The sequence below is a fragment of the Perna viridis genome, chromosome 8, assembly GCF_037379345.1.
Source record: "Perna viridis isolate PV_CMFRI_1.1 ecotype Kerala chromosome 8, ASM3737934v1, whole genome shotgun sequence".
Taxonomy (NCBI): Eukaryota; Metazoa; Mollusca; class Bivalvia; order Mytilida; family Mytilidae; genus Perna; species Perna viridis.
The window spans coordinates 502048-528258 of NC_142452.1; the positions used below are offsets into that span (position 1 = coordinate 502048).

At 33.0% G+C, this 26211-nt stretch overlaps 2 protein-coding genes across 3 annotated transcripts; both read left to right on the forward strand.

Annotated features, from left to right (window-relative positions):
- The first annotated feature begins 430 nt into the window (after positions 1-430).
- Positions 431-11774, forward strand: LOC148608727 (transmembrane protein 183-like). 2 transcript variants are annotated; one of them, XM_088596254.1, is made up of 5 exons: positions 431-588; positions 2762-2845; positions 4838-4981; positions 6312-6486; positions 10072-11774. In XM_088596254.1, the coding sequence occupies exons 1-5, from the start codon at positions 534-536 to the stop codon at positions 10664-10666; spliced, it is 1053 nt and encodes a 350-aa protein (XP_088452380.1). In that variant the 5' UTR covers positions 431-533; the 3' UTR covers positions 10667-11774. The 2 variants fall into 2 exon arrangements, with proteins under 2 accessions (XP_088452380.1, XP_088452381.1); XM_088596255.1 differs by lacking the exon at positions 431-588 and adding an exon at positions 632-750.
- A 180-nt stretch (positions 11775-11954) lies between these two features.
- Positions 11955-17896, forward strand: LOC148608728 (uncharacterized). The gene is made up of 2 exons (XM_088596253.1): positions 11955-12651; positions 16427-17896. Exon 2 carries the CDS (start codon positions 16523-16525, stop codon positions 17894-17896), a length of 1374 nt encoding a protein of 457 aa, XP_088452379.1. The 5' UTR covers positions 11955-12651; positions 16427-16522.
- Positions 17897-26211: the final 8315 nt, after the last annotated feature.

Below are 26211 nucleotides of genomic sequence, written 5' to 3' on the forward strand. Positions count from 1 at the left end.
GAAGAAGATCATCTATCCCAATGGGCGGCGACATTTTAGGTGATGTATAGAGGCGAAGGTCATGTCTCCCTTTTGTCAAAAATATTCATCACATTTACGTTATTGTTATTTGGCTAGAAAGGTTTCCTATACTATTGCACCTGTAAGATATTGCAGTACCTAGTCTGTATATCCAGTATTCCTCTCTTTCCTTTTAAATTAATAAAATTCATAAAATCATAAAATTCACAAAATTCTTCTCTCCAACCAGGGTGTGTATATAAAGTCCCTGCTCCATCTGATGTGTTTTAATTGACTAGAGGAGATCTTACTTTATCGTTTGCATGTAAATTTAGTGCTTATCTATTGCATGGAGTTAGTTTATTAAATTAAACTTTGAAAGTAGTTTCCGGGAAATAGTTTGTTAAGTCCGAAACTGGGGCATAATTATCTTACCATTTTCAACTTCCGTATTAAATTCAATTTGGTTTTTCACAGCTTTTGGCCCACTCTCTTCCCAAAACGCATTTTCCTATACCATAAAGGTTGATTGAATGCCCAGACAGAAGCATGTATCTAAAAGTAAACAGTACATCTCGTCACAAACGGGTAATAATTGGAGATATTTCCTAATATGTGATATTGTGAAATACTTTTCATGTAAATATACAGTTAATCCGATTAAAGAAAACAAGTCCATATACAGAGTAAGGGTGAATATCTTGTGCATTTAAATTGGTATATTCTTAAAGTCTTTCCAGAAGTTTGGAGGTAATTTTATTTGTGTACTTCTAAAACATAAAAGGTATCAACTTGTACTGATGTTCTAAAAACTAGCTTTATTCCGAACACAATCAGTGATTGGAACAGCCAGGACCCATCAATACTAGAAACAACCTCCATCTCTAAAGACGCAACCAGTACTTTTTCAGAACTTATTCGATCTCAACGTTTAGACTAAAAAACATTTGACTTGTGGGCAGTGCAAAAATGTCGTTGGATGTAGCACCTGATTTAATGAAGATGGATATGAAGAAGATGACTTGATAATCAAGTTGTTTCACCCTGGTTATTTGTTCATCCTGGGTCAATTCAAACACTTTGTTGTTTCCTATTGATTAAACCAAGAAGGATTCTACATTATTTTGCAATGTTAAATAGTCTTTTTTTACATATTTTGATGTGTTAATTGGTTATTATTTTTTTTTTTACCAAAATCAAATTGATAATTTTTACATACAGTACAATGTACATGTATTATTTTTATTTTTATGAAACAAAAATAACGAAAATGGATATGTTGAAAATGTCAAAGAGACAACACCACCAGGACGAAAAATGTCAGTTTGAGGCCACCCATGGGTCTTCAATGAACAGCAGGGAAATGATTTAATTCACCAATATGTGTACATGTGTTTGTATGCTTCAAAGTAATCAAAAAGATGGTTTTATTTTAATAACAGTCACAAACAAGAATTAAGGACACAGAACTTTGTATAAGCTATTTAGCTTGTTTCTGAATCCTTTCAGTTTAGGATGTTAAATGTGTTGATTGCATGGGTCTTGTGCCTTGTACAGCAGGTACGGCTAGCACCATACCAATAGTTCTTGTTGGTACTGCATGCCATACCTGAAAAAAGCCACACAAATAATGCATGAATATTTGGTTTGAAAGAGACGCATGATATCATACTATCAACTAGGAGGTGTCTCTAGAAAATCCTTTCCCTACTGATGCACCTGGTCCATTAGTCCGAGATTTCTCTGATGTCAAACAGCTGATTTGCCAGACAAGCTGGGGCCGTGGGATGTCAGAGCTCAACCCATGTCAAAAATATGGGATTTAGTGCACCAACTTTGATGCACACATTCATACTAAAATTTACAACTTTCTCGGCTTTTTAGACATTGTGTGTATGTAATAAAAGTTTTAACTAATAAGATTATTATGTATATGCTTTCAGCAGTAGTTTGTTTTTCGAGAATAGAAATTTAAAATAATAAACAAAATATTATGATCTTGATCTGATGTGCATGCAACAATAAATACTTGTCTTTTCTTGAATTAACAGAATTTTGACTTTCTTGCCAAATCTCGTGTTTTTGACATGGGACATGCTCTGACATCCCATGGCCACAGCTTGTCTGGCAAATCAGTCGTAGGACGTCAGAGCAACTCGGACTACTGGTCCATTCTCCCAGTTTTTTAGTGGAATCATCTTGCTCATTTACTTTTGTTTCATTGTACATACTATTTTGGTTATTTCATGTTCTTTGTTGTTTATTTCTGTATTCCCTGTCTAGTCTTTATCCTTGGAATAAAGTGAGAAGTTGAAAAAGACCAAAGACTTTTAAGATATCAGTATGCAGGAAAAAGACTTGATAGTTAGGGAAAGATGAGTTTATAAACTGTGAAACTTTCTGGAAAAAAAAGTATTGTTATTATAGCGAGGCTTCTGTTGTTGACAGTAATCAAAATAAGATGTTCCATAGTTCAGTATTAAATTTTGTGATCAAAATTCTGTCAAAAATTTGGACGAACTACAAAAATGTAGGTTGATGCTAATATTTTTTTTTGCAATAAAGTTAATGGGGAACTGTAACAACACAATAATTTGTACATGTATAATTCATATCAAAGGCAGATCTAAGCAAAGCACCCTCCCATTTTATTTTATTTTTTATTAATTTGTTTGTATTGAAAGAAAATCACTAAACACTTTAAAATTATCCTGAATGATACATTAATGTATATGAATATGTACCAATGTATATATTGTAGATATTACACTACAACAGTTTGCTGATGCTGAGAGTCAGAAGCTGAAAGTTTCGAAAGGAGCTTTAAATGCCCTGGAAACTGAAGGTAAGTGACTGAATAATTGTTTGTAAAAATATGTTTAAAATACATCTCAGAACATGAGTCAGCTTGAATGTTATGACATCAAGATCTCATTCCATACTTCTTAGAAATGATCATTCAAATTTCTTTTTCCTTATATCCTTGCAATTTCTCTGATCTCAATTGACCCTAGTTGTCATCAGTGTAAATGAAAAATGTTCATACCATCACAAAAAATCTGCAGTGGTAATAAGATGCAGGTTTAATCTGGTAAGAGAACGAAGCTAGGTATAGGAGAGTTCTTCATGATATAATCACACACCAGTGATTTGGTTTTGGTTGGCAAAAAATCTGAGTGGCATGGGTCATCAACTTAAAATTATCATAACTTTTTTCATTTTTTAAGATAATTGAAAAATTCTTTTGGTTCTTTATACACTGCCAATAAAACTCTGTTTACCCATGGAATTTTTGAATAAATTTTCAGTAATAAGACCATATGAGCATAAAATTTTAAAAATAATTTTATGTTCATTCATTCATTCATGTCTTTATTTCCTCTAATAGAGATGACAACATGTGTAAGTATATACAAGAATATCCAGTAATATGTACATGAACACAAAAGATAAACAATTATAACATATACTATATCAAAATGAGAAAAATAAGTGTAAAAACAAAATATGTAATATTATCATTAATATTACACATCAGGTACATTTTAGCACCATATATTGCTGACAATTATGCCTGTAGCAGTGGAACAGAAGATCGACTTTATATAGAGCTTAACATACAGTTATAGTCTGCAGCAGATCCAACCACATGCGTGAAACACAATGTACGAGTTATAAATTCACATATAAAATATGAATTATTTTATCTAAACGAAACATTTTACAGAACCAGAACTGGATATGAAATAACAAAGTTATAAAGTTTTGAAAATTGCGATTTTAATCATGAAATTGTCAGTTGATTATTTGCCAACAAATTTGACACTTGATGATATGCAAATTAGTGAATATGTCATCACTAATGAGATTGGCCAACTCTCCTATATTTTGATATATTTAAGAATAATCATGCCTCCTACAGTTTTACATTCACTAGGATTTATTTTTCTCCATAACTTTATAAAAGTTTAAAATATTTGTTGAAGATGCAGATCAAGTGCTTCCAAGGTCAATGGTTAAATTCATATTTATTTTTGGGGTTAAGACATGAATCGTTTAGGAATTTTAAAAGGACTAAAAAGGAAGCAGAAGCAAGAATTTTTTTGATTTCACTACAATGACTTGACTATATGTAAATGAGTTTCTTTGAAATTGTACTGCAAGAATCCATGTCAACTAAGGAAGACTGGTATTAATTTTTGAGGTTATGACTTGATAGTAATTAAGGGCCTTAAAGGGTACAGATACAAACATTCTTATTACATCTGGATATTTGCCTTTAAGTAAATGAATCCCATTAAAATTGAACCTCAAAGTGCCATACCACAAAAAGGAAGTCTGTGATTTACATGTATCTTGGGGGTTGTGTCTTGATAGGAATAAAGGGCGTCAAAGGGTACAGAAACAACCATTTTTATTATGTCTATATATTTGCCTTTAAGTTACTGAATTTCTTTAAAATAGAACCTCAAAGTGCCATACCACAAAAAGAAGACTGGGATTTATTTTGAGGGTTGTGACTTACACAAAGTGGCCAGAAGCAAGCATGTTTTCAGATTTCTGGATGATAACTTGAGTGAAAGGGAGTAGATTTCTTTGTCTCTTAGAAATTGTACTACAAGATGCCATTAATTTAATGTAAGGTTCAGATTGGTTTTGGGGGTTTAGACTGGAACAATTTAGGAATAAGAGATCAGTCATCACTCTGAATCTGGTAAAATTTTTAGCTTATGCAGTCATATCTAGCTGTACCCTGCAAATCATTTTATTCTGAACTTGAAGTGAAAGTGCAATTTGTCTCTTGTGCCTTGGTTCATGGTGTCATTTTTTTTTACAGTAAGAAGTTTAAAGATGTCTGCTGTAGATAAAACAAAGATACAGACAGAAGATCTGAGCTGGTTTGATAAAGACATAGATGACATAGAGATTGGTGATATTGAATCTGAGGAAGAGATTGAAGACAAAATTAACCGCAACCAAGGTCTTTTTTTTCTTTAAATTTGTAACACGTTTTAGTTTTAAGTTATCTACGGTTACATTACAGGTGATGACATTTTAAAATTTGAATAGATGTATATATCTCCTGATGAGTTGACTTTTAAAGGAAATCCCATCAAAGGTGAAAGATTTAATCAATGAAATTGATTTTCACCTCTTCCTGCAGTCTAATATCTTGCTAGAAGCAGGAACAGCTCATCCTCTTGAAGCACCTGGTTGTTGTGTGGTCCATGCTGTTTTTTGTTTGCCTCTTGAAGCACCTGGTTGTTATGGAGTCCATGCTGTTTTTTGTTTGCCTCTTGAAGCACCTGGTTGTTATGGAGTCCATGCTGTGTTTTGTTTGCCTCTTGGAAGCAACTGGTTGTTGTGGGGTCCAGGCTGGTTTTTGTTTGTTCTTATGTGTTGTATAGTTAGTTCTCTTTGTAGTGTAATTTTTAAAAGGTATGATAGAATTAAACAAATATTTATGATACAAGTTGATTGAAAGACTACTGACCTCCCCATACACAAAAATAGGAGAGATGCATGACACATACATGTACAAAATGTATGTAATATGGAAATTTGTTTATTTAGTCATACATGCCTTTAATTAAGAGGGGATAGAGGTTCAAAATTGATGCTTAAGCTGAAAATATTTGGAAAAAACAAATTTTCACATGTACCAGGTAAGCAAATCTAAGGGCTCTATTTTTGTCACATTTGTCAAACTTTTACTAAGAGACTTGCTTGTTAAACTGAGCCATTTTTTCTTTGGCAAATTTGTTGTGGATGGTACATACATGTGTAACCAGTAAGTCCAACTTGCATGCTTCCTAGACACAGGTCTAGAGATGTATTGGTAGTGATTAAACCATTGAATTATTAAGACCAGTAATGTCATGAGTCATAATTTTGCAATGATTGGCGATTGATTGAGCAATTAGAGCTAAGCCATGAAATGTGAATTATGAGTGATTGAGTCATAAGTCTGATGAGAACTAAAATGGTGAAGTTGGAGATACAGGTAGAGTAGTCATAACATATAGTCGGTAATATTTGCTGGGTATTAATTTTGGCATAATTTTAGCGGCCAGTCTAAAACCAAAAAAAGTAAATACACTAAATATTTACTCTGTGCTACAGTATTTAGTGCACCATGTAGCAAAATTAAAAACGCCAACATATTTTGTATACCTTTTTGCCTAAAAATCCACAAATTTTACACTTGTAAAAAAGACCACTGAATAGTACCAGCTAAATAAATTTCTTTATGCGTTGTAATAGTTAAACAGAATCAATAACATCTCATCATTTTAAATGTTTTGTTACAGTGCCAAGATTGCCCAGGAGGAGATGTTTCTCTGGTGGAATGAGGTATCCTGTAGATTTCTGGATGGCTCTGTCTAGACATATTCTACCAGAACAGATATCAACATTTGCTAGGATTTGCCAGGCTTCTAACGCAGTTGTACATACAGTGCAGTTCTGGAAATATGTTTATAAAAGGTTTGTTTTGAGTTAAATGTTAGAAGAATCACAACCCATATCTTAACAGTTACTTTATGAATTATTTACCCAATCACGTGTTATTTTTAGCTCACCTGGCCAAAGGCCATGTGAGCAATTGCCATCACTTGGTGTATGTCATCGTTAACAATTGTTCAAAACTCTTGTCCTCTGACACTACTCGACCAATTGGAACCAAACTTGGTTTGAATGTTTCTTGGGGCATCCTGCATAGAATCGTTGTTGGGATTTTTGATCCATTGAAAAACATGGCTGCCGTTACTAAAAATAGAACATAGGGGTCAGACAGTAGTTTTTTGCATATATCTCCAAAATCATTAGGTTTAGCTGAATTCTGTCAGGAGTAAAGGTGTTTAGCATAATGATATCTATCTTTGGTCAAATTTTTGTTCTGATCCATTAAGCCATGTTGGAGTTATTGCCCTTTTTGACGTTTTTTTTTCCTATTTTTAATGTTTTCTTTCAAAAATCTTCTCCTCTGACACTACTTGACCAATTGGAACCAAACTTGATATGAATGTTTCTTGGGGTATCCTGGACAGAACTGATATGGGGATTTTTGATCCATCAAAAAATATGGCCGCCATTACTGAAAATAGAACATAGAGGTCAGACAGTAGTTTTTTGCAGATATATCCAAAACCGTTAGGTTTAGCTAAATTCTGACGTAGGTGTTACTGTTCTATCTGTAGTCAAATTTTCATTTTAATCTGTTGAGCCATGTTGGAGTTATTGCCCTTTTTCAACATTTTTTTGTTTTTTTTAAGTTATTTCTTTCAAAAATCTTCTCCTTTGACACTACTCAACCCATTAAAACCAAACTTGGTATGAATGTTCCTTGGGGTATCCTGGATAGATTATAGATTATAGGGATCAGACAATAGTTTTTTGCATATATCTCCAAAACCGTTAGGTTTAGCCAAATTCTTTCAGTAGCTGAAATGATCCTTATTTTAAGGACTACAAAAGTCTTTAGGGTTAAAAGTTGTCAGACGACTCCTTGTAAGAGTTATTGGTCTTGAAAGGAGAAAAATTACTTTTTTTTTTTTTTTTTAATTTTTTTTACAGTTGTCACCCTATATCTTGAAAACTATGACAGATAGAAAGGAACTTTCAATTGCTGAAATGATCCTTATGATAAGTCCTACCAAAGTCTTCTTGAGTCAAAATAGTTGGAAAACTTCTTGTTAAATTTATTGCCCTAGAAAGGCAAAATGCAACCAGGTGAGCGATTCAGGCTCTTGGGAGCCTCTTGTTTAAGGTAATTTCATTTTTATACAACTGCAAAAAGTTTGCATTTTATACCGTATTGCAATGTCTGTGTCATCATCATCTGTCGTCTTTGTGGTCATCATCCATAGACACTTGGTTTTCATGTGATAAATTGAATATTAGTTGGTTTACCTGAAAAAATTTGCCATGAGGTTCCAAAAAGCAAAAGTTATGTTGGTATTAATTTCTGGGGTTATGGCCTGAAATGTTTTGGAAATAAAGGCCAAAACAATTTTTTTTGAAGAATTGAACCATTTGACTCCAGTAAAAGCATTTTGATGTCTATGATATTGTTCCATAATATTTTATACCACTATGATCATACTGGGATTGATTTTGAGGAATAAGATTTGAACCAATTAGGATGAGGGACTCAAAAGAAGCCAGAAACAAGTGTTTTCCTGATGTTTGGACAGGACTGTGAGTAAATAGATCTCTCTTTAAATTGTGCTAAATGTACATGGTGCCATACAACAAAAGGAAATTTAGGATTGATTTTTAGATGACCTCAAAAATTGTGCTTTTATTATGTTATGATGTCATCATCATTAGCAGATAGTTAAATTTCTTGTTTCCGTGTGATAAGTTGTAGTGGACCAAATGTTTGAAATTCTGATTTATTGTTACTTGCTACTTAAGGAAGCATGCTATTTTTAATGGAATCATTGACCCCCTAACCTTCTCCAAAAAATGAGACTGAAGGGTTAAAATAGGTTTTAATTTTAAATTGATGTAAAAGGTTTACTTCTCATTCAATTCTTTATTTAATTTGCTTTTTTTATTTAATTCTGTTTAAAAAATATTTAACAGAGTTTAAATAGCATTTAGCAATGTTAGTTTTTGGGAGGGCCAAAATTGGGCCATAATCTAAAAACTAAACCTTTTAGCTCACCTGGCCATAGGCCAGGTGAGTTATTGCCATCACTTGGCGTCTGTTGTCATCGTTGTCATCGTTAACAATTTTTCCTCTGAAACTGCTGAATAGATTTGCATGAAACTTATAATGATTGTTCCTTAGAGTATCCTGCACAAAATGATCGTTTGGATTTTTGATCAGTTAAAAAACATGGCCACTATTACTAAAAATAGAACATAGGGATCAGAAAAGATTTCTGCATTTATCTCCAAAACCATCAGGTTTAGCTAAATTCTGACAGGGTAAAAGTATTCAGCATGATGAGATCTATCTGGGGACAAATTTTGGTGAAGACCTGTTGAGTTATTACCCTTTTTGGACGTTTTTTGCTGTTTTTGATGTTATTACTTTCAAAAATCTTCTCCTCAGAAACTACTGTAAGAATTCAATGAAAAATTGTATTTTTGTTTTTTAGGATAACCTTAACAAAATGGTGTTTGGATTTTAATCGGTTAAAAAACATTGCCACCTTTACTAAAAATAGAACATAGTGGTCGTTCATTAGTTTTTTTGCGTATATTTCCGAAACCGTAAGGTTTGGCCAATAACTTTCAGTTGCTGAAATGATTCTTATTATAAGGCCTACAAAAGTCTAAAGAGATCAAAGTTGTCAGATGACTCCATTTAAGAGTTATAGCCCTTGAAAGGTAAAAAAATTACGTTTTTTGCAGTTTTCAGTCAATATCTTTAAAACGTTAACAGATAGAATGAAATTTTCAATTGATGAAATGATCCTCATGATAAGTCCTGCCGAAGTCTTTATGGAGTTAAAATTGTCGGACAACTTCTTTTTAGAGTTATTGCCCTTGAAAGGCAAAAATTTAACCAGTTTATTTCTGGTCTGATTTTGAATTTTTTTTTCAGTTAGATTCTTCATTCCTGTCTGTATTTTCCAGATATCTCCAACGATTTTCAAGTTATAAGGGGCCAAAGGGGACCATAGATTTTTAAATTTTTTGTGATTTTAAATTTTTTTCATATTAGATTCTTCATGAAAATCACGTTTTCTCCAATCAGATTTCAGATATCTCGTACAGATTTTGAAATTTTGTATGTATTATGTTTCTCAGGAAAATCCCTACCTACATTTTTTTCAGTCAGATTTTAGATATCTCTTATAGTTTTTGAGAATTTAGGGCCGAAGAAGACTCTGCCCTAAAAAATCAACTTTTTTGGTGCTATTTTGAAAATTCTACTTCAAAATCCCTGCCTTTGCATCAGTTTTAAGAAGTATGATTAGCAAATTTACTTTATCATCTACATTGGTGCATTTATATGTATACATGGTATTTGTATGAGTTTAGTGAAAGTTTTGATAGTTTTTTATCATTACTTGTCACATGTTGGTCATAAAGTCGTTTTTTCTGAAATTTTAGGTTCTGCTTTAATCAAGAGGAACTACCAGACCACCTAAAGATCGAAACATTGGAACGAATCAATGGACTAAGACAAAGAGTCATTAGAGCTTTATATTGTGTTTATCCCCCATTCATAGCTAAAATACAAAGAACATTACCTTTTGAAGATGAACCCCACATTTTGACTGGACATAGATGTATGCTAATGTGGTATGAAAAAGTGAAAAATGTCTACAACTTCAACTTTAAATTTAAAAAGGAGAGAATTTATGAAATTAACAAACTTCAACACCTCCGTGAGATTTCTGATTTACGTAATGGCTATAGAGACTTGTTTTTTAACCATGAAAATGACTATTATGTATTAGAAGTCACATGTCAGAGTTTTTTGTCTATACAGCCTGTAATGGGATTGATTTTAAGTCATGTTTATCTTAAGCTTAGTAGTGGAATGAGATATCACTGTCTAAAACTTGTATTTGATACTAATCTGAAAGGAGTACCAAATGGTACCAGAAAACATGTTGAGGATACAGTCATAGTATTAGATCCTGTCCTTAATATTAAGATTTATCCTTGGTGGCACCCTAAATATCCCTTTCTTAATAATTAGGTATCAAATCTTTCAATTATCACAGAGGTAAAAATTAGATAGACCTGCAACCTGCAATGTATCTTATTTTGGAAGCTTTGAATAATTGAATTCCTGGGCTCTCAGGCATTTATACTGATCCATGTAAAAGACCTCAATGTAGATTCCCTATCACATCTTAGGTCTCCAGATAATAAATGGAAAACCAGTGAACCATATCTGGTCAAACTTTGAACATGAAGTTGTGGACCATTCAATATAGATCAAGTTTAATTATAGAGTATAGTCACCTGATCCACTTCTCTAGTTTTCATTGTCACCTGATCAACTTCTCTAGTTTTCTTAGTTACCTGATCAACTTCTCAAGTTTTCATTGTCTTAAATTGTTCTTTATTCTTGGAAGCTTAATTTGAATTCACATGTATAAAAAGTTGTTTAATGCATATCTGTACTGATTTTTTAGTCAAGTATATGTATGTAACATCACAGGGCTTGCAAGGAGAGAGTGTAGCTCCATGTAAACTGTTTTAATTTATTCATACACCTGCCCCAAGTGAGAAACGTGTTCTATGGTTGTCCTTTGTTAGTTTTAATTTATTCATACACCTGCCCCAAGTCAGAAACTTGCTCTATGGTTGTCCTTTGTTAGTGTATTTTATGTTCTTATTGTCAGACTTTTCAAGGTTTGCTATGTAACAGAGAATGTGCAAATGTACTGATGTCAGTAATCCATCAATGTAGTAATTTTTTGTAATCAATTATTATTCAATTACATTGCTCAGAGTGATTATAATTACATTTTGATTTCTACATCGTATTTAATCAGATATTAAAAATATGAGAACTACAAGGGATAACGTGCAAAATTATTTCATATGTGCAGTATGCATTTGAGTCTGCAACACAAAAAATTCATATATTTATTATGATTATATATTTTATTAAAATATTTAACAGTTATATTTTAATTAAGTGTATACTTAACCTTTGACACCATTTACCCGGTGACAATTTATTACCTGAAGGTATGTTGTCATTTTGAAATAATAATAATAATGAAAATAGTATATTTTATTAAAATATCACATATCTGTCTACATGGAATAAAACATTTGTACAATCAATAAAATATGTATCTAAAAAGGACAAATACCCAGCCATGAGACTTTGTAAACTTAATACAAATAGAACTCTGTAATATTATAGGGTTATTAAATGGTTATTTTCATATTAATCCTGTATTATGTCCAAGTACAGTCGTATTGGGTTTCGACCACTTGTATTGGCCCGAGGCTTCGCCTCGGGCCAATACAAGTGGTCGAAACCCAATACCACTGTACGAGGACATAATACAGGATTAATATGAAAATAACCATTTTATGATCCCTTTATTAACTGATGACTTAAAATAACAGGAGTTATCTGTACAAACCTTTAAATACAGCTCAGTATGACATATTTCCTAGTGAAGACTGTAACACTCCAGATCTCTTGATGCATTTATTCACCCCAACTGTTCTTTTCTATATAGATCTATATTAATATACCAAGTTTGCTGATACCTTCTCAAATTAGGTTTTTAATGCATTCGTCTGTTTCAAACAAAATGGCGGACAAGTTTAACTTTTATACAGGGCCAGAATTAATACAGGGCATGTGCCCTGTATTAAATTAATACAGGGCAATTGCCCTGTATAAATTATGGTTGCTAAAACCTCCTGTTGTATTAAAGGGGCAATTTACATTGTATTTTAAGTCATCAGTTAATAAACAGATATAATGATATGAAAATGCGTCAAAAGATAAAGTAATCTTATATAAGTAGATAAAAAAAATCCTGACATTTCAATTAAGTTAATGATCATAGCGATATGTCCGACTCTTCAACGTACTTAAGATTGCATGCCTGCCACGAGAAATACAGAAATATTGATTGCCCAATCTACAGATGATGGTACAAGATTATACAGAGCAAGGATCTTTTCGTACTCTTATATTGAGCTAAGGTAGTAATAATTTGTTTGAAATTAAATTGACTTCGTGCATTGCGTATTTATAAAGTACTTCTCGCTTTGGTTAAAATTATATTTTTTTTTTATCTTATGTTACATACAATAACCGCGATGTTTTTGTTTGTTGTTTGTTGGGGTTTAACGCCCGAGCAGCAATATTCCAGCTATATTCAGGCGATGAACATGAAATGATGATGAAATGAAAAAATGGGACGGGACACAAGGACAGTGGGGTCGAGAAAATTTGATTGCCACTGGAAATAGGGAGAGGTGGGTAGGGTCGGGCTGTGGCGGAGCCCTATGGTTCCTACTTCGGGAGAATACCACAGTAGGGTTTTTTTAACGTGCGAGAAACGTGGCATCTTTCCCAACATGTTGCACCACTATGGTTTGCGGTCAGGTTTTCCGTATTATAGCCTGACAACCACAGCATGTGACACGCCAGGGGTACCCCATTCCACCACCTGGGGCACACAACCTTAGCGCTACTGTAGGCCTATTCTTTTGACACCCGGACCTGCACGGGGCGCGATTGTCTATCAGTTATGGAGTTGTACCAATGAAGAACTTTTTATTGAGGCCAATGGTAGGCTAATTGTCTATTAGTTATGGATTCAGATTCAATATTTTATTAAAGTCTCACCATTTGTACAACATATAAAATACCCTAATTTATACAACATACTTATGCTTAAAAGTCAACAATAAAAAACATAAAAGTATGAAAAGCAGTATACAAGTGACATCCTATTAAAAATTATGACAGACTATTAAGATGTATTCATATATGTACAGATGCAGAATAAAATACAAGAAGAAATATTCAGCACATTTATAAAAAGTTAACTATTTATATAAAAAAACTAGTCCTCCTACATAAAATATTATAGCAGGTTTTAGCAGCTAATTGACACAATTCTTCACAGTTAAAAATATAAATAAATTTATCGTTATCAGACAATTCATTATATTTACACGCTTCCTCAAATAATAAGTTACGAAGATCTGCACATAATGGACATAAAGTTAAAACATGTATTGATCTTCGATAATATCTTTACAATTTAAACAAATGCGCCCAGATACTGGTTTCTTTTCATAACGTCCAGTTGCTATTTTTAAAGGAGCAACACCACATCTAAATTTTGCAAATGCGCTTCTGTGCTTTTTAGACATATTTTGTGTTAGATACGACAATGAACAATAATTTGTCTTGTATAATGTCATAGTTTACTACCATTACTTTATTATTCTATTTTGCCGCAAGTAAATTTATCAAATAAAAATGTTTCAAGTTGAACAATAATATGTCTATTTAATATACAACAAAATTACACTCTTTTAATTTACACATTACTCCAAAACACCAGTTTTTCTTTTTATTTATAGCATTTTTGTAATTAATTCGATCACTATACATAACATTGCATCTAGTCCAATTTCTAAAAACACTTGTCCATTGCTTAACATTGGGTGGTCTCCAGCCCATATCACCATGAATAGAATCATTTGGTGTATATTTGACAACCCCCATATAAAATCTGATAGCCCTGTTCTGTACATAATTAATACACGAGTGCCCCAAACTGACGCTCTCGATAGCTTATTACTGACCAGACAGGGGTATCAAAAAGTAAAAGTACTGTACTGGAAACCACCATGTGCTTTATTTTTAACAATTAGTAAACCAAGAGTACGACTTGCAGATCTAGCTACAGCTTTGGCCATTTCATTATAATCAAGAAATTCGGTTAACAACAGTCCAAGATATGCATAACTGATACTATTTGTACATTATTATCATTCAAAATAAACAAATTCGATGTTACCTTTACAGAAGGGTTCCTAAAATGTACAATTTTTGACTTGTCTAAGTTGACTTTTAAACAATTTGTTACACACCATTTAGAAATCGTATATGACTTTAACTACCTGGGTATACATTTTTCCAAGAGTGGAAACTTTAAAACCTGCAAATAAAGCCATGTATAGTCTACTGAAACTTAAGGCTCCCAGGAGCCTGAATCGCTCCCCTGGTTAAAGTTTGTCTTTCAAGAGCAATAAATTTGTTAAGGAGTTTTCCAACAATTTTGACTCAACAAGACTTTAGTAGGACTATCTTAAGGATCATTTCAGTGACTGAAAGTTTCTTTCTATCTATTATAGTTTTCAAGATATTGGCTGAAAACTAAAAAAAAAGGCATTTTTCATCTTTCAAGGACAATAACTCTTACAATTAAGGATTCTCCTGACAACTTTGATCCCTGAAGACTTTTGAAGGCCTTATAATAAGTGTCATTTCAGCAGTTGAAATAATTATGCTAAACCTAACGGTATTGGAGATATATGGGAAAATTACTGTCTGATCCCTATGTTCTATTTTTAGTAACGGCGGCCATGTTTTTCAACGGACCAAAAATCCCCACATCAGTTCTATGCAGGATACCCCAAGAAACATTCATACCAAGTTTGGTTCCAATTGGTCAAGTGGTGTCAGAGGAGAAGAGTTTTGAAATATTGTTAACGACGACGACGACGACGACGGATGCCAAGTGATGGCAATAGCTCACATGGCCTTTGGCCAGGTGAGCTAAAAAGGGCGAGTCCATAATCTTTCAATTAAATGGCAGCTGGATCTGTTTGATAAACTTGTCAAGCCAATCTTACTGTATGGCTGTGAAATATGATAATAGTGAAATTAAAGAACAAATCCATTTGAAGTTTTGTAAACTTCTACTCCGAGTTAAATCAACAACGCCTAGCTCCATGGTTTATGGAGAACTAGGAAGATGTCCTTTTGTCTTAGATATTGAAGTAAGAATGCTTTCTTTTTTCGATGAAACTTTTAAACGGTCCAGAACGAAAATTAAGTACCATGACTTATAAGCTGATAATAAACCTACCAAACACGACATCTTTTTCGTCATTTTGGCTTAAAGGTATTGAAAACATTTTGAATGAATGTGGCCTGCAATACATATGGCTCTATCAATTTGTCTACAATGGTAAATGGCTAAAAAGCACTGTTGAAAAAAAAACTCTTCATGACCAATTCATCCAAAGTTGGTATTCAAATATTGAAAATGGTGCTAAAACATTAAATTACCGACTATTCAAAAAAAGATCATGGTATCGAAAAATATTTTGATATATTTGCAACGTTGTGTAAATTTCGACTCATAAATCATAAACTTCCTGTTGAAAGTGTGAGATGGAAAAACATATCAAGAGATAACAGAATCTGCCCTTTTTGTGGGGATGGAGGTATAGGTGATGAATATCATTATATACTAAAATGTAGGTTCTTATGATGGAAAGAAAAATATGTATAGATAAGAATTTTTTTAGTGAATTGCAATGTTTTAAAGTTCAATAAGCAAATGAATACCACAAAAATGTCTGCACTCCGCAAGTTGTGTCAATTTATCAGAATTATCAATAAGAATATGGATTCTCTCATTTGGCCATTACTCTTCAACCTGATTTTATCCATCTTTTTATATGCTACTTTGTATTTATTTCTCTTACTTTTTTGTTAGTTTTTTTCATTTATACTTCAAACTTTGTTCCTCGCTGTATTTATCTTTTTTACTTTTTTGTCTGTTGGCTATTTGTACTTCAATCTTTGTTCCTCAACAACTGTAAATTAATATTGTAAAATATGCATGTTTATCTGTATACCAATGTTTCTACATAGATTTAGCAGAAATAAAAAAAATATATATACTTAAAACATCCAGTAAAACTTGTAAATCATTTTCATTTTCAGCAATGAGGACAATATCATCAGCATATAGCAGTATACCAAGTTATTCATCATCAATATCTACACCAATATTTAATAACTTTATGGCATCAATGGACAATGAAATGGAGGCGAAGTGAGTGGACGGACGAGTTAGAGCTCCGTCAATATGTTTTATATCAGACTTTTTTGGTTAGATATCTATTATCTTATCACATCATGTGCTTTTGTTATCAATATGAATATCAAATGAGACATTTTTTGTGGATTTATTCTATGGCACGTAAGAGAAAAAGGAAATCAAAAAGTACTCAGACCCCACCCGATAGCAATATGGCGGCGCCCATACCGAATGTAAACATTAGTTCACCCGAGCTATCTCAAGTCATTGCGAATGCAAACGAGTCTATTTACGGTGTTAGAAGTACCAATCTAACCATGTTTCATCCCTCCATTCAACAACAGCAACATAGCACACCTATAAGCAATTTTTCTACTACACCCATGTTCAACATGACTCAACATCTGCCAGGCCCAAGTGTACCAAATTTGCCTATACATAACTCTCTTCAAGTTCCACAACCTACTCATCAGCAACCCATATCTACATGTGATAGTTCCACGCTACAAACAATTCTAGAAACCATAAACTTCATGAATACAAGGTTGAATAAACTTTATAAGCTAGATGAACTTATTGCCAGAGTGTCAGTTATGGAATCGCATTTTACCAAAATAAACTGTGAAATAAAAGATATAAGGCATGATTTAAAACAGCAATCAGATAGATTAACTAATGAGGAATTCCATTATAATTTAGTTGAAAACAGGGTGTCTGGCTTAGAAACTGAAAGAGATAAACTTGTGTTTGAAAATGGTATGCTACAGGAAAAACTTCTTGAAATGCAGGCTCACTCAATGAAATATAACCTCATTTTTAATGGCATTGAGGAGTCCCGAGATCCTGAAAATGAAAATGCAGAAGAGGTTGTTAAAAACTTTATACATACTGAACTTGGTATTGACAATGCTCAAAATATTGAATTCTGTAATGTTCATAGGCTTAGACTAAGGGTTGACAGAAAGCCCAGGAACATTATTGCTAAGTTTGCTAAGTATAGTGACCATGAACGGGTAAGGTCAGCTGCCATTGATAAACTCAAAGGGAGAAGGGGCGTTGCAGTTTTCCAACAATACCCCACTGAAATAAGCAACAGGAGAAAAGAACTTATCCCGAAAATGATTGAGCTTAAGCAGCAGGGTAATCGTAATGTACGACTAGTATTGGATAAACTGTACGTTGGGAACCAGTTAGTCAACAACTCCCTTAATGAACAGGCATTTCCTATGGACAATCAACGTCCATCTACTAGTAGACAACCTACTATACCTCCTCCAACTCAAGTGTCCAGGGAATCACCTCCGCAATTCTTTGGTCAGCCCGGAAACCAACGTGGTGACTTTTGCATCCCCTCTCCCGCTGGGGGCAGCTAGGAACTCGCTCACAGGAGTCGAACTGTGAACGTTGGTAGTGATGTGTTAAAAAACATACACGTATCGTGTTTAAATGTCTGTGGGCTCAAGTCCAAATTGTTGTGTCCAGAATTTTGTAATTTAATAAAGACTAATGACATTTTAATTTTTGTAGAAACAAAAACTGATAGTTATGATGATATTGAAGGCAATTTGCCAAAAGGTTATTTATGTTTTTCAAAATATAGGTCGAAATTTGTAAAGAAATCAGGTGGAATTGTAATTGTTTATCGAGAAGGGCTAAAAGATTATTTAAAATTTCATATTACAAATTGTGATTTTGTTCAGTGGGTGGAAATCCAATCAGAAATTTTGAGTACTGACAAAAATTTATTATTGGGTGGAATTTATATACCTCCTGAAAATACTAAGTATGCTTCTAATGAAGCATTTACAAATACAGAAAATGAAATGTTGGTGTTAAACAGTAAAACAGATTGTAAGGTCTGTCTTGTTGGTGATTTTAATGCTAAAACTAAGCTTCTGAATGATGTGGTTATACCAGAAGACTCTCTCTTTGAAATATTAGATGATATTGTAGATGATGATGACCTATTGTCTTATGTATATGATTATCAGGTGTTAGTACAAAATAATATTCCTTTACAAAGGTATTCTACAGATCAGTCAGCTCCAAATAATTTTGGGTATAAATTGATTGAGTTTTGTAAAAGAAATAATTTGTATATAGGTAATGGTAGATTACCAGGAAATGACTACCAAGTCGGTATTAAAACTTGTAAAAATGTTTCATTAATTGACTATGTATTATTGTCTTCGCATTGTTTTGAATTGTTTATTTTTTTTTTAATGTGAATGACTTTGATCCGTTATTTTCTGACGTACATAATTGTATTACGTTTTGTCTCAATGCTTCAGTGCGCACAGTTACTATAAATCCCACGCCTCCACCTTATAACTCACCTACGCATGTCCCTAGATGGGTGAGTTATAAGGACAACCGGTTTATTGAATCGATTAATAATGACGTCACATGTCTAACTGAGTTACAAACAAAATTGGAAGAAATTCGGTCACAGGGTCAAGGTGAAGTGTCTGTTGATAGTTTTAACGAAGTTGTCCGTCAAATTGCTGCTTTGTTTAAAAAATCGGCATTGTCTTTATTTGGCAAACCAAAGCGCCGTAGTACCGAAAAAGAAAATCATAAAGTTTGGTTCGATAAAAAGTGTGCCGAATGACGTGCAAAATTTCATAAGGCACGGAATCGGTATAGTTTTATTAAGAATAGAGAAAACCGGGAGGCTCTTAAAAATGCGAGTAAACAGTACAAATCGCAAATGAATACGAGTTACAAAAATTATCAGCACAGATTCGAACAAGATTTACGTCTAACCTCCAAGAAAGATTCAAAAAAACTTTGGAAAATTTTTAATCGAGTAAGAAAAGGAGGAACAAATGCTCATAATAAAATCACTATTGAGCAATTGTACGAATACTTTAAATCGTTAAATAAAAATGACGATGATACGGAGTTTGATCCTGATGCTAATAGTTTTAATGTTGATGAAGATGTGATTGCCATTTTGGATTGTCCTATTACTGAAGATGAAATCAAGTTGGCAATTAAATCTTTAAAAAATGGTAAAGCGTCAGGTGACGATGAAATTGTGAATGAATTTATAAAAAGTTCTATTGCCAATATATTGCCAATATATGTAAAATTGTTCAATATTGTTTTAGATACGGGCTTGATACCTGATACTTGGTTGTCTAGAATTATTAAACCCATATACAAAAACAAAGGTGATCGGGATGATTTAGATAATTATAGAGCAATTTGTCTTACATCCAACTTGGGTAAAGTGTTTACCTCTGTGATAAACACTAGACTCAATAAGATGTCTGATGAATTTCGACTTATATCTGACTCTCAATGTGGTTTCAGGAAAGGTTATAGTGCACAGGACAATATATTTATTCTTCACTCCCTTATTTCTCTATATCTTTCATCAGGTAAAAAATTGTACTGTGCTTTCATTGATTTCAGGAAAGCTTTTGACACAGTTTGGAGAGTTGGATTATTTAAAAAATTATTAAAAAATAATATTAGTGGGAAAGTGTTTAATGTTATTTTGAACATGTACACTAATATTAAATCATGTGTTAAAATGGGAGAACTTGAAACAGAATATTTCCCATGTGAAATAGGGGTCCGTCAAGGGGAAAAACTCTCTCCACTTCTGTTTGCCTTGTATCTAAACGATCTGGAAGAGTTTTTTACCGAAAACTCTATTTCAAGTTTACAATATCTAGATACAAAAAGTTTAGAAAATATAGGATTTTATATTAAATTGTTTATACTTCTATATGCAGATGACACTGTAATTTTTCGGATACACCTGAGGAATTACAAACTGCTTTAGATGTATTTGAACAATATTGTGCAACTTGGAAGCTGACTGTGAACGTTTCAAAAACAAAAATTATAATTTTTTCTAAGCGGAAATCTACTAGAAGGGTACATTTTAATATTTTTAGCAGAATATAGAAATATGTGATTCGTATACATATCTGGGTCTTATATTCAATTATAATGGTAATTTTCATAAGTCCAGAAACAAACTCGTAGAGCAGGCACAAAAAGCTCTTTATGCTCTTTATTACAAGGTAAATAACATAAGTATTCCCATAGATTTGCAATTGAAATTATTTGACTCATTAGTAGCCCCTATTTTAACCTATTCTTCAGAAATATGGGGCTTTGAAAATAAGTCAAATATAGAAAAAATTCAACTTCAATTTTGCAAGAAAATCCTAAATCTCCGTTCATCTACTCCAAATTTTATGGTGTATGGAGAGTTAGGACGATACCCTATTGAAATCAGCATCAAGCTTAAAATGATATGTTTCTGGTTTAAACTTGTAAATAACACAGATAAATTATCTGGTAAATTGTATAATCTTATGTTCAATATGTATGAAAACGGTGATCGATCTTTCAAATGGATATGTTACATAAAATCAATTTTTGATGATATTGGATGTAGTGAAATTTGGAATATACAAGGGAATGTTAATATCAATTTTCTCAAACTTCTTGTGAAACAGATCTTACAAGACTAGTTCATACAGAAATGGTATTCTGATATTGATGCTTCGTCCAGAGGAAATTTTTATTCGAAGTTTAAAATTGAGTTTCGTCTCGAGCCATACTTACTGAGACTCAAAAAATATCACAGAACAGTTATATGTAAACTTCGAACATGCAATATAAAATTTCCTATGGAAACAGGAAGATGGTACGGAACACCACAACATGAACGGGTCTGCACTTTATGTCGAACAGGTCTGGGGGATGAGTTTCATTATGTTGCTTTGTGCAATCATGATCTTGTAACCGAACTTAGAAATAAGTATATTCCAGGTTACTATACAGCCAATCCGAATGTTAATAAATTGTATGGAATGATAATGTATTGTAACACAAATGTATTGACTAACCTTTCTATCTTCATCGCAAAAGTTGCAAAACTTTTGTAGGCACACAGTAATCCCATAAATACATATATTTTTTTTAAATTGTATACTAGTACATATATTGTCACATTAATCCGTTAAACCTATATGAGAGTTTGACTTTCTTTTATAAACGTGTTGTAAAATACAAACCACGTGATATAATTTCCGGTGATGATAAGGCTAAATGTACTTTTGAATTTCAATACATTTGTGTGACAATGAATTAGTGTATTTTGTTTTTGTGTATTTAAAAATATTGTCTGTTGTCTACTCATTTCGTTTCCATTATAAACTGTATATATATATATATATATTCGCTCCTGTTCCGTAGCATGAACTACGGCTGAGTGTTTTTCTGAATAAAGTTGTTGTTGTTGTTGTCAATTAAGTTATTAATAAAAATGTTAAACATCATCTGTGATAGAACACACCCTTGTTTCAATCCAGAGTTTACATTAAACCACTGTCATTTTACCATTAAGTAAAATACAACATTCTACGTGTGAATATATTGATTTCAAACTACATAAAATTGTGTACTCAATCCTAAATCATTCAGTGTAGTAAACAATAATGTTCTATAAACAGTATCGTACGCTTTTTTGAAATCTATAAGAGCTGTAAAGGTGGACAATTTTTTTCAATTTTCTGGTTTCAATAATTGCAGTAAGTGTATTTAGATGATCAATTGTACTTCTTTTTTTACGAAAACCATTTTGCTCATCGTGAATTATTTCATTTGTTCTAACCAAAATGCCAATCTGTCATTACGTATATTTATTACAACTTATATGCACAAAGGGCTAAGCTAATGCCCTGATATAATAAAGGATCCCTTGGATTTGGGAATAGGGGTTATAATACTCTTACCCCATTCCGAAGAAATTTTACCACATTTAAAACATGTGTTAAACAATGTTTGTAAAACAGATATCATTGACGAATTTTTTAATAACTCATTTGGTATACAATCAATACCTGGTGATTTACCATTTTTACTTTTTACAATAGCATTTACAACCTCTTCATATAAAATTTCACTATCTAAGAATTCATTATTAATATAAGAATTAATATTTGTATCTAATGTTGAATTGTTACAGTTTCATAAATCAGAAAAAAAAACAGTTTTCCCATCTATCGAGAACAGTTTCTGTATCTGTGCTAATTGTCCCATCATCAAATGTGACCTCCATCGGTATTGACTTCTGTCGCTCGTTTCCGACACCAATTTTACCAATTCTCTTCCAGAATTCACGAGGATCACCATTTTGAACATCTACCACTTGCTTCTGGCTACGGTACCAGTATTTACGTTTAGCTTTTTGAGAATTTTTATCAAAGTTCTTCCGTTTCTCCACAAATACGTGTCGTAAATCCTTTTTTACATCAGGTTTTACACTTTCGCCACTCGCACTCGGCTTTATATACCTCGTTCCAAAGTACCGTTAGGTTTTCGTTCCACCACGGTTTTTTCATACGCGGTCGCTTATTGCTTCTGCCGTTACACACATTTGTGCGAGATTGATCTAGCTTCAAGTTCACTTCGTGGTGTACAGATACTACGAGCATTGGTATCCTAAATACTGGACTTTGCAATATTTTTTTGCATTGAATAGACATATAATAATACTTGACTGTCAGTGTTTTGTTTTTAGGTTGAATTTACATTTAAAATATGTATACATTTGTTCAAAAGGAAATACAACTTTTGTTTTGTAAAACGTGTATTTCCTTTCAGTTACAAAGCTACATAAGGGGGGAGATAATCATGTACACTATTGTTATTATAAAGTAGATTTGGTTATTCAAAATAATTGTTTTTGTGTTATTAAGTTCTATATATTAAACACGAATACTTGTTGCATGGATATTAAATGCAGTTGACAAAATTCGTGAGAAGAGCCAACAATACCTTTTTGAAAGAAGTAAAATTATATTAATAGATATATATATTTTGGTGTTTCAACGTTGGCCCAACTTTGGCCCGACTTAGTATCGCAGTTTAGATGCAACACAATATTTGCTTTCATACATCCGGATTTGCTTCTTAGTTTTATTTTTCTTGAGACCGACATACATATTTGCATCAAGAATAATGTGAAGTCTTTTTTTTACCATGCTTGTTACCAAAGTCGTTTCGACGTTGGTTCAATGTTGATTCAGTGTTGGCTCACGGTTGGCTCTTAGTTGGACATAATGCAAATCATGTACTCATGGTTTTAATTTAAAGATTAATTAACAATATTCTCACGTAGAATTCGCTTCTAAAACAAGTAATTTGAGAGAAAAATAAAAGAAATGGTTGTTTTGAATATAGTAGGGCCAACGTTGGGCCAACATAGAACCTTTCTATGATATGTAAGTATTTAAAATTTCAAAATGTGTTTAACCATTTGGTTGTGAAGTAAAAACCATTTTGGTTAAAAATAAATCAAGAAGAAATATTTCCATAACTACGGACTACTACATTGGGCCATCGTTGGGCCAACGTTGTCTTGCCAACGCCAAATAAAAGCCAACGAACCGACCAACGTTGGCCCAACGGAGGCATGCTGTCTGGGTAAAACATTTTCACCAATAAAATGTGTTTCCGCTAATTCAATTACATGCAGATCTCGTTTCTGAATACAAGAAGCCAATAATCTATTTTTATCACTATTAGAAATTTTACTCCATCCATTTATGTTCCAAAACCCGCGTGAAACCTATCTACCCCGTCGTTGACCTCATGCACCCCTACCTCTTCCACGACCGTTAATTCGTTGATTTCCGGAGAATCCTTGTCTACAGGTTACAGACCACCAATTCAACCAATGAGCATTTGGAACGTAGGCAAAAATAGTCCTACACAGAAATTACCCCTGTTCCTCATAGTGCTGTGAAAAAAGTTCTCAGCTCATTTAAAAAATTTAAACAGTTTCTGAAAGGAAAAACATTTCTGTACATTTTATAGGTGCATTTTGCTTCTTGTGATGTGAAGCCTAATCTCCATAATGATTTCTAAATATTCCCCTATCTTGTGAAAACACTGGGATTTCCCATGCTATTTATAGACACTTCACTTCCGGTGACCAGTACTGCACTGCAAGTCTGCTAACCCCACATGCCATTCTGAGGATTGTGAGCTGACATATGTAGAATCATGCTGATATATAGTCCTCTGCAGGTTAAAGTTAAGGTAAAGTCCAGAGAAGCCATTGAATATTGTGAAATTAGCATAGAAGCCTATGGGAAGTGGAATTAGTGGTTTTTAGCCTTAAGCTGAGGCCATGGCAAAATGACAAGTTTCTTGGAATAGCTTTAAACTACTTGAAGATCTTGTAAACTTTGCTATGAGAGGAATACACTACAAAAATCCTTCAAAATATGCATTTTTTAAGTTATAGGTCCAAATTATGGAAAATTGGTCTTTTTGGCTGAATTTTATGTCCTATTTTGTGAAAAGTGTAGAAAATTTAGTAAAAATGTCAAATATTTAACTTTGAGGGCTATATTTACTTAAAATATGGTGGTAATCAGCACTTGAAATCAAGTTTTGTGTAAATTTGAGCAAAAATTAGGTTAGAAATGAGGAAAAACTCACTTTCATTACTGCGGTTAAGGCCAAATAAGCATTCCCTTATGGCAACATGGAAAATCCATTATTGAGTACTTTTTTGCTTTAGGTGCCCTTTACTGGTCATGTTTTAATGTGAAAACAATGTATTTACAAATTTAAAGCCAAATATATCACCTTTTGTGAAAATTTAAAGATTTAGGATTTTTGACATGTGATCAAGAAAAAGGGGGAGGCATGTCAGAAATAAATTTTTAAAAATAGACCAATTTCTCAGAAAATGATTACATTTAAATCTATCTCTTTATTAATATTGTTAAAAAACAAGTTGTGATTGATTTTTTTTATTTGAAAAGTCAGAAAAAGTTCTTTGCAAATATTTAATCATTTAAGTATGGTAGAATATTGTCACTTTTTTGCTCGCGCAACTTGGTTACCCTATATTTAAAAATCAAATATTTAAAAAAGTGCTAGTCACATTTCACTGAAACTTTGCAAATGCATTCAGTATGTGTGTAGGAAGATACCTGTATAGTTATTTATTTTTTCTAAGACAAAAAGTGACCTTTAGGTTACAGACCACCAATTCAACCAATGAGCATTTGGAACGTACGCAAAAATAGTCCTACACAGAAATTACCCCTGTTCCTCATAGTGCTGTGAAAAAAGTTCTCAGCTCATTTAAAAAATTTAAACAGTTTCTGAACGGAAAAACATTTCTGTACATTTTATAGGTGCATTTTGCTTCTTGTGATGTGAAGCCTAATCTCCATAATGATTTCTAAATATTCCCCTATCTTGTGAAAACACTGGGATTTCCCATGCTATTTATAGACCCTTCACTTCCGGTGACCAGTACTGCACTGCAAGTCTGCTAACCCCACATGCCATTCTGAGGATTGTGAGCTGACATATGTAGAATCATGCTGATATATAGTCTTCTGCAGGTTAAAGTTAAGGTAAAGTCCAGAGAAGCCATTGAATATTGTAAAATTAGCATAGAAGCCTATGGGAAGTGGAATTAGTGGTTTTTAGCCTACACTCTGAGTTTATGCGATCGTTGTCGACTGAGACTTATTCATTTCTACCATACGGTTGCCGATGAGCTTGTGATCGTTGCGGTTGGCTGACATCCTTGGTTGGTGAGTTGTGTTTTCGCACTATGCGGCCGGATTTAATAACAAAATCACTATCTTTGCCTAGGGCATTTAGAATAGTACGATTGTTAATGTTATTG

Coding starts and splice junctions, on each gene's coding strand:
- LOC148608727 (XM_088596254.1), top strand. CDS start 534: ATGCCCAGACAGAAGCATGTATCTAAAAGTAAACAGTACATCTCGTCA. Junction 589..2,761: donor GTACATCTCGTCACAAACGG/GTAATAATTGGA, acceptor TATATATTGTAG/ATATTACACTACAACAGTTT. Junction 2,846..4,837: donor AAATGCCCTGGAAACTGAAG/GTAAGTGACTGA, acceptor TTTTTTTTACAG/TAAGAAGTTTAAAGATGTCT.
- LOC148608728 (XM_088596253.1), top strand. CDS start 16,523: ATGAAATGGAGGCGAAGTGAGTGGACGGACGAGTTAGAGCTCCGTCAA.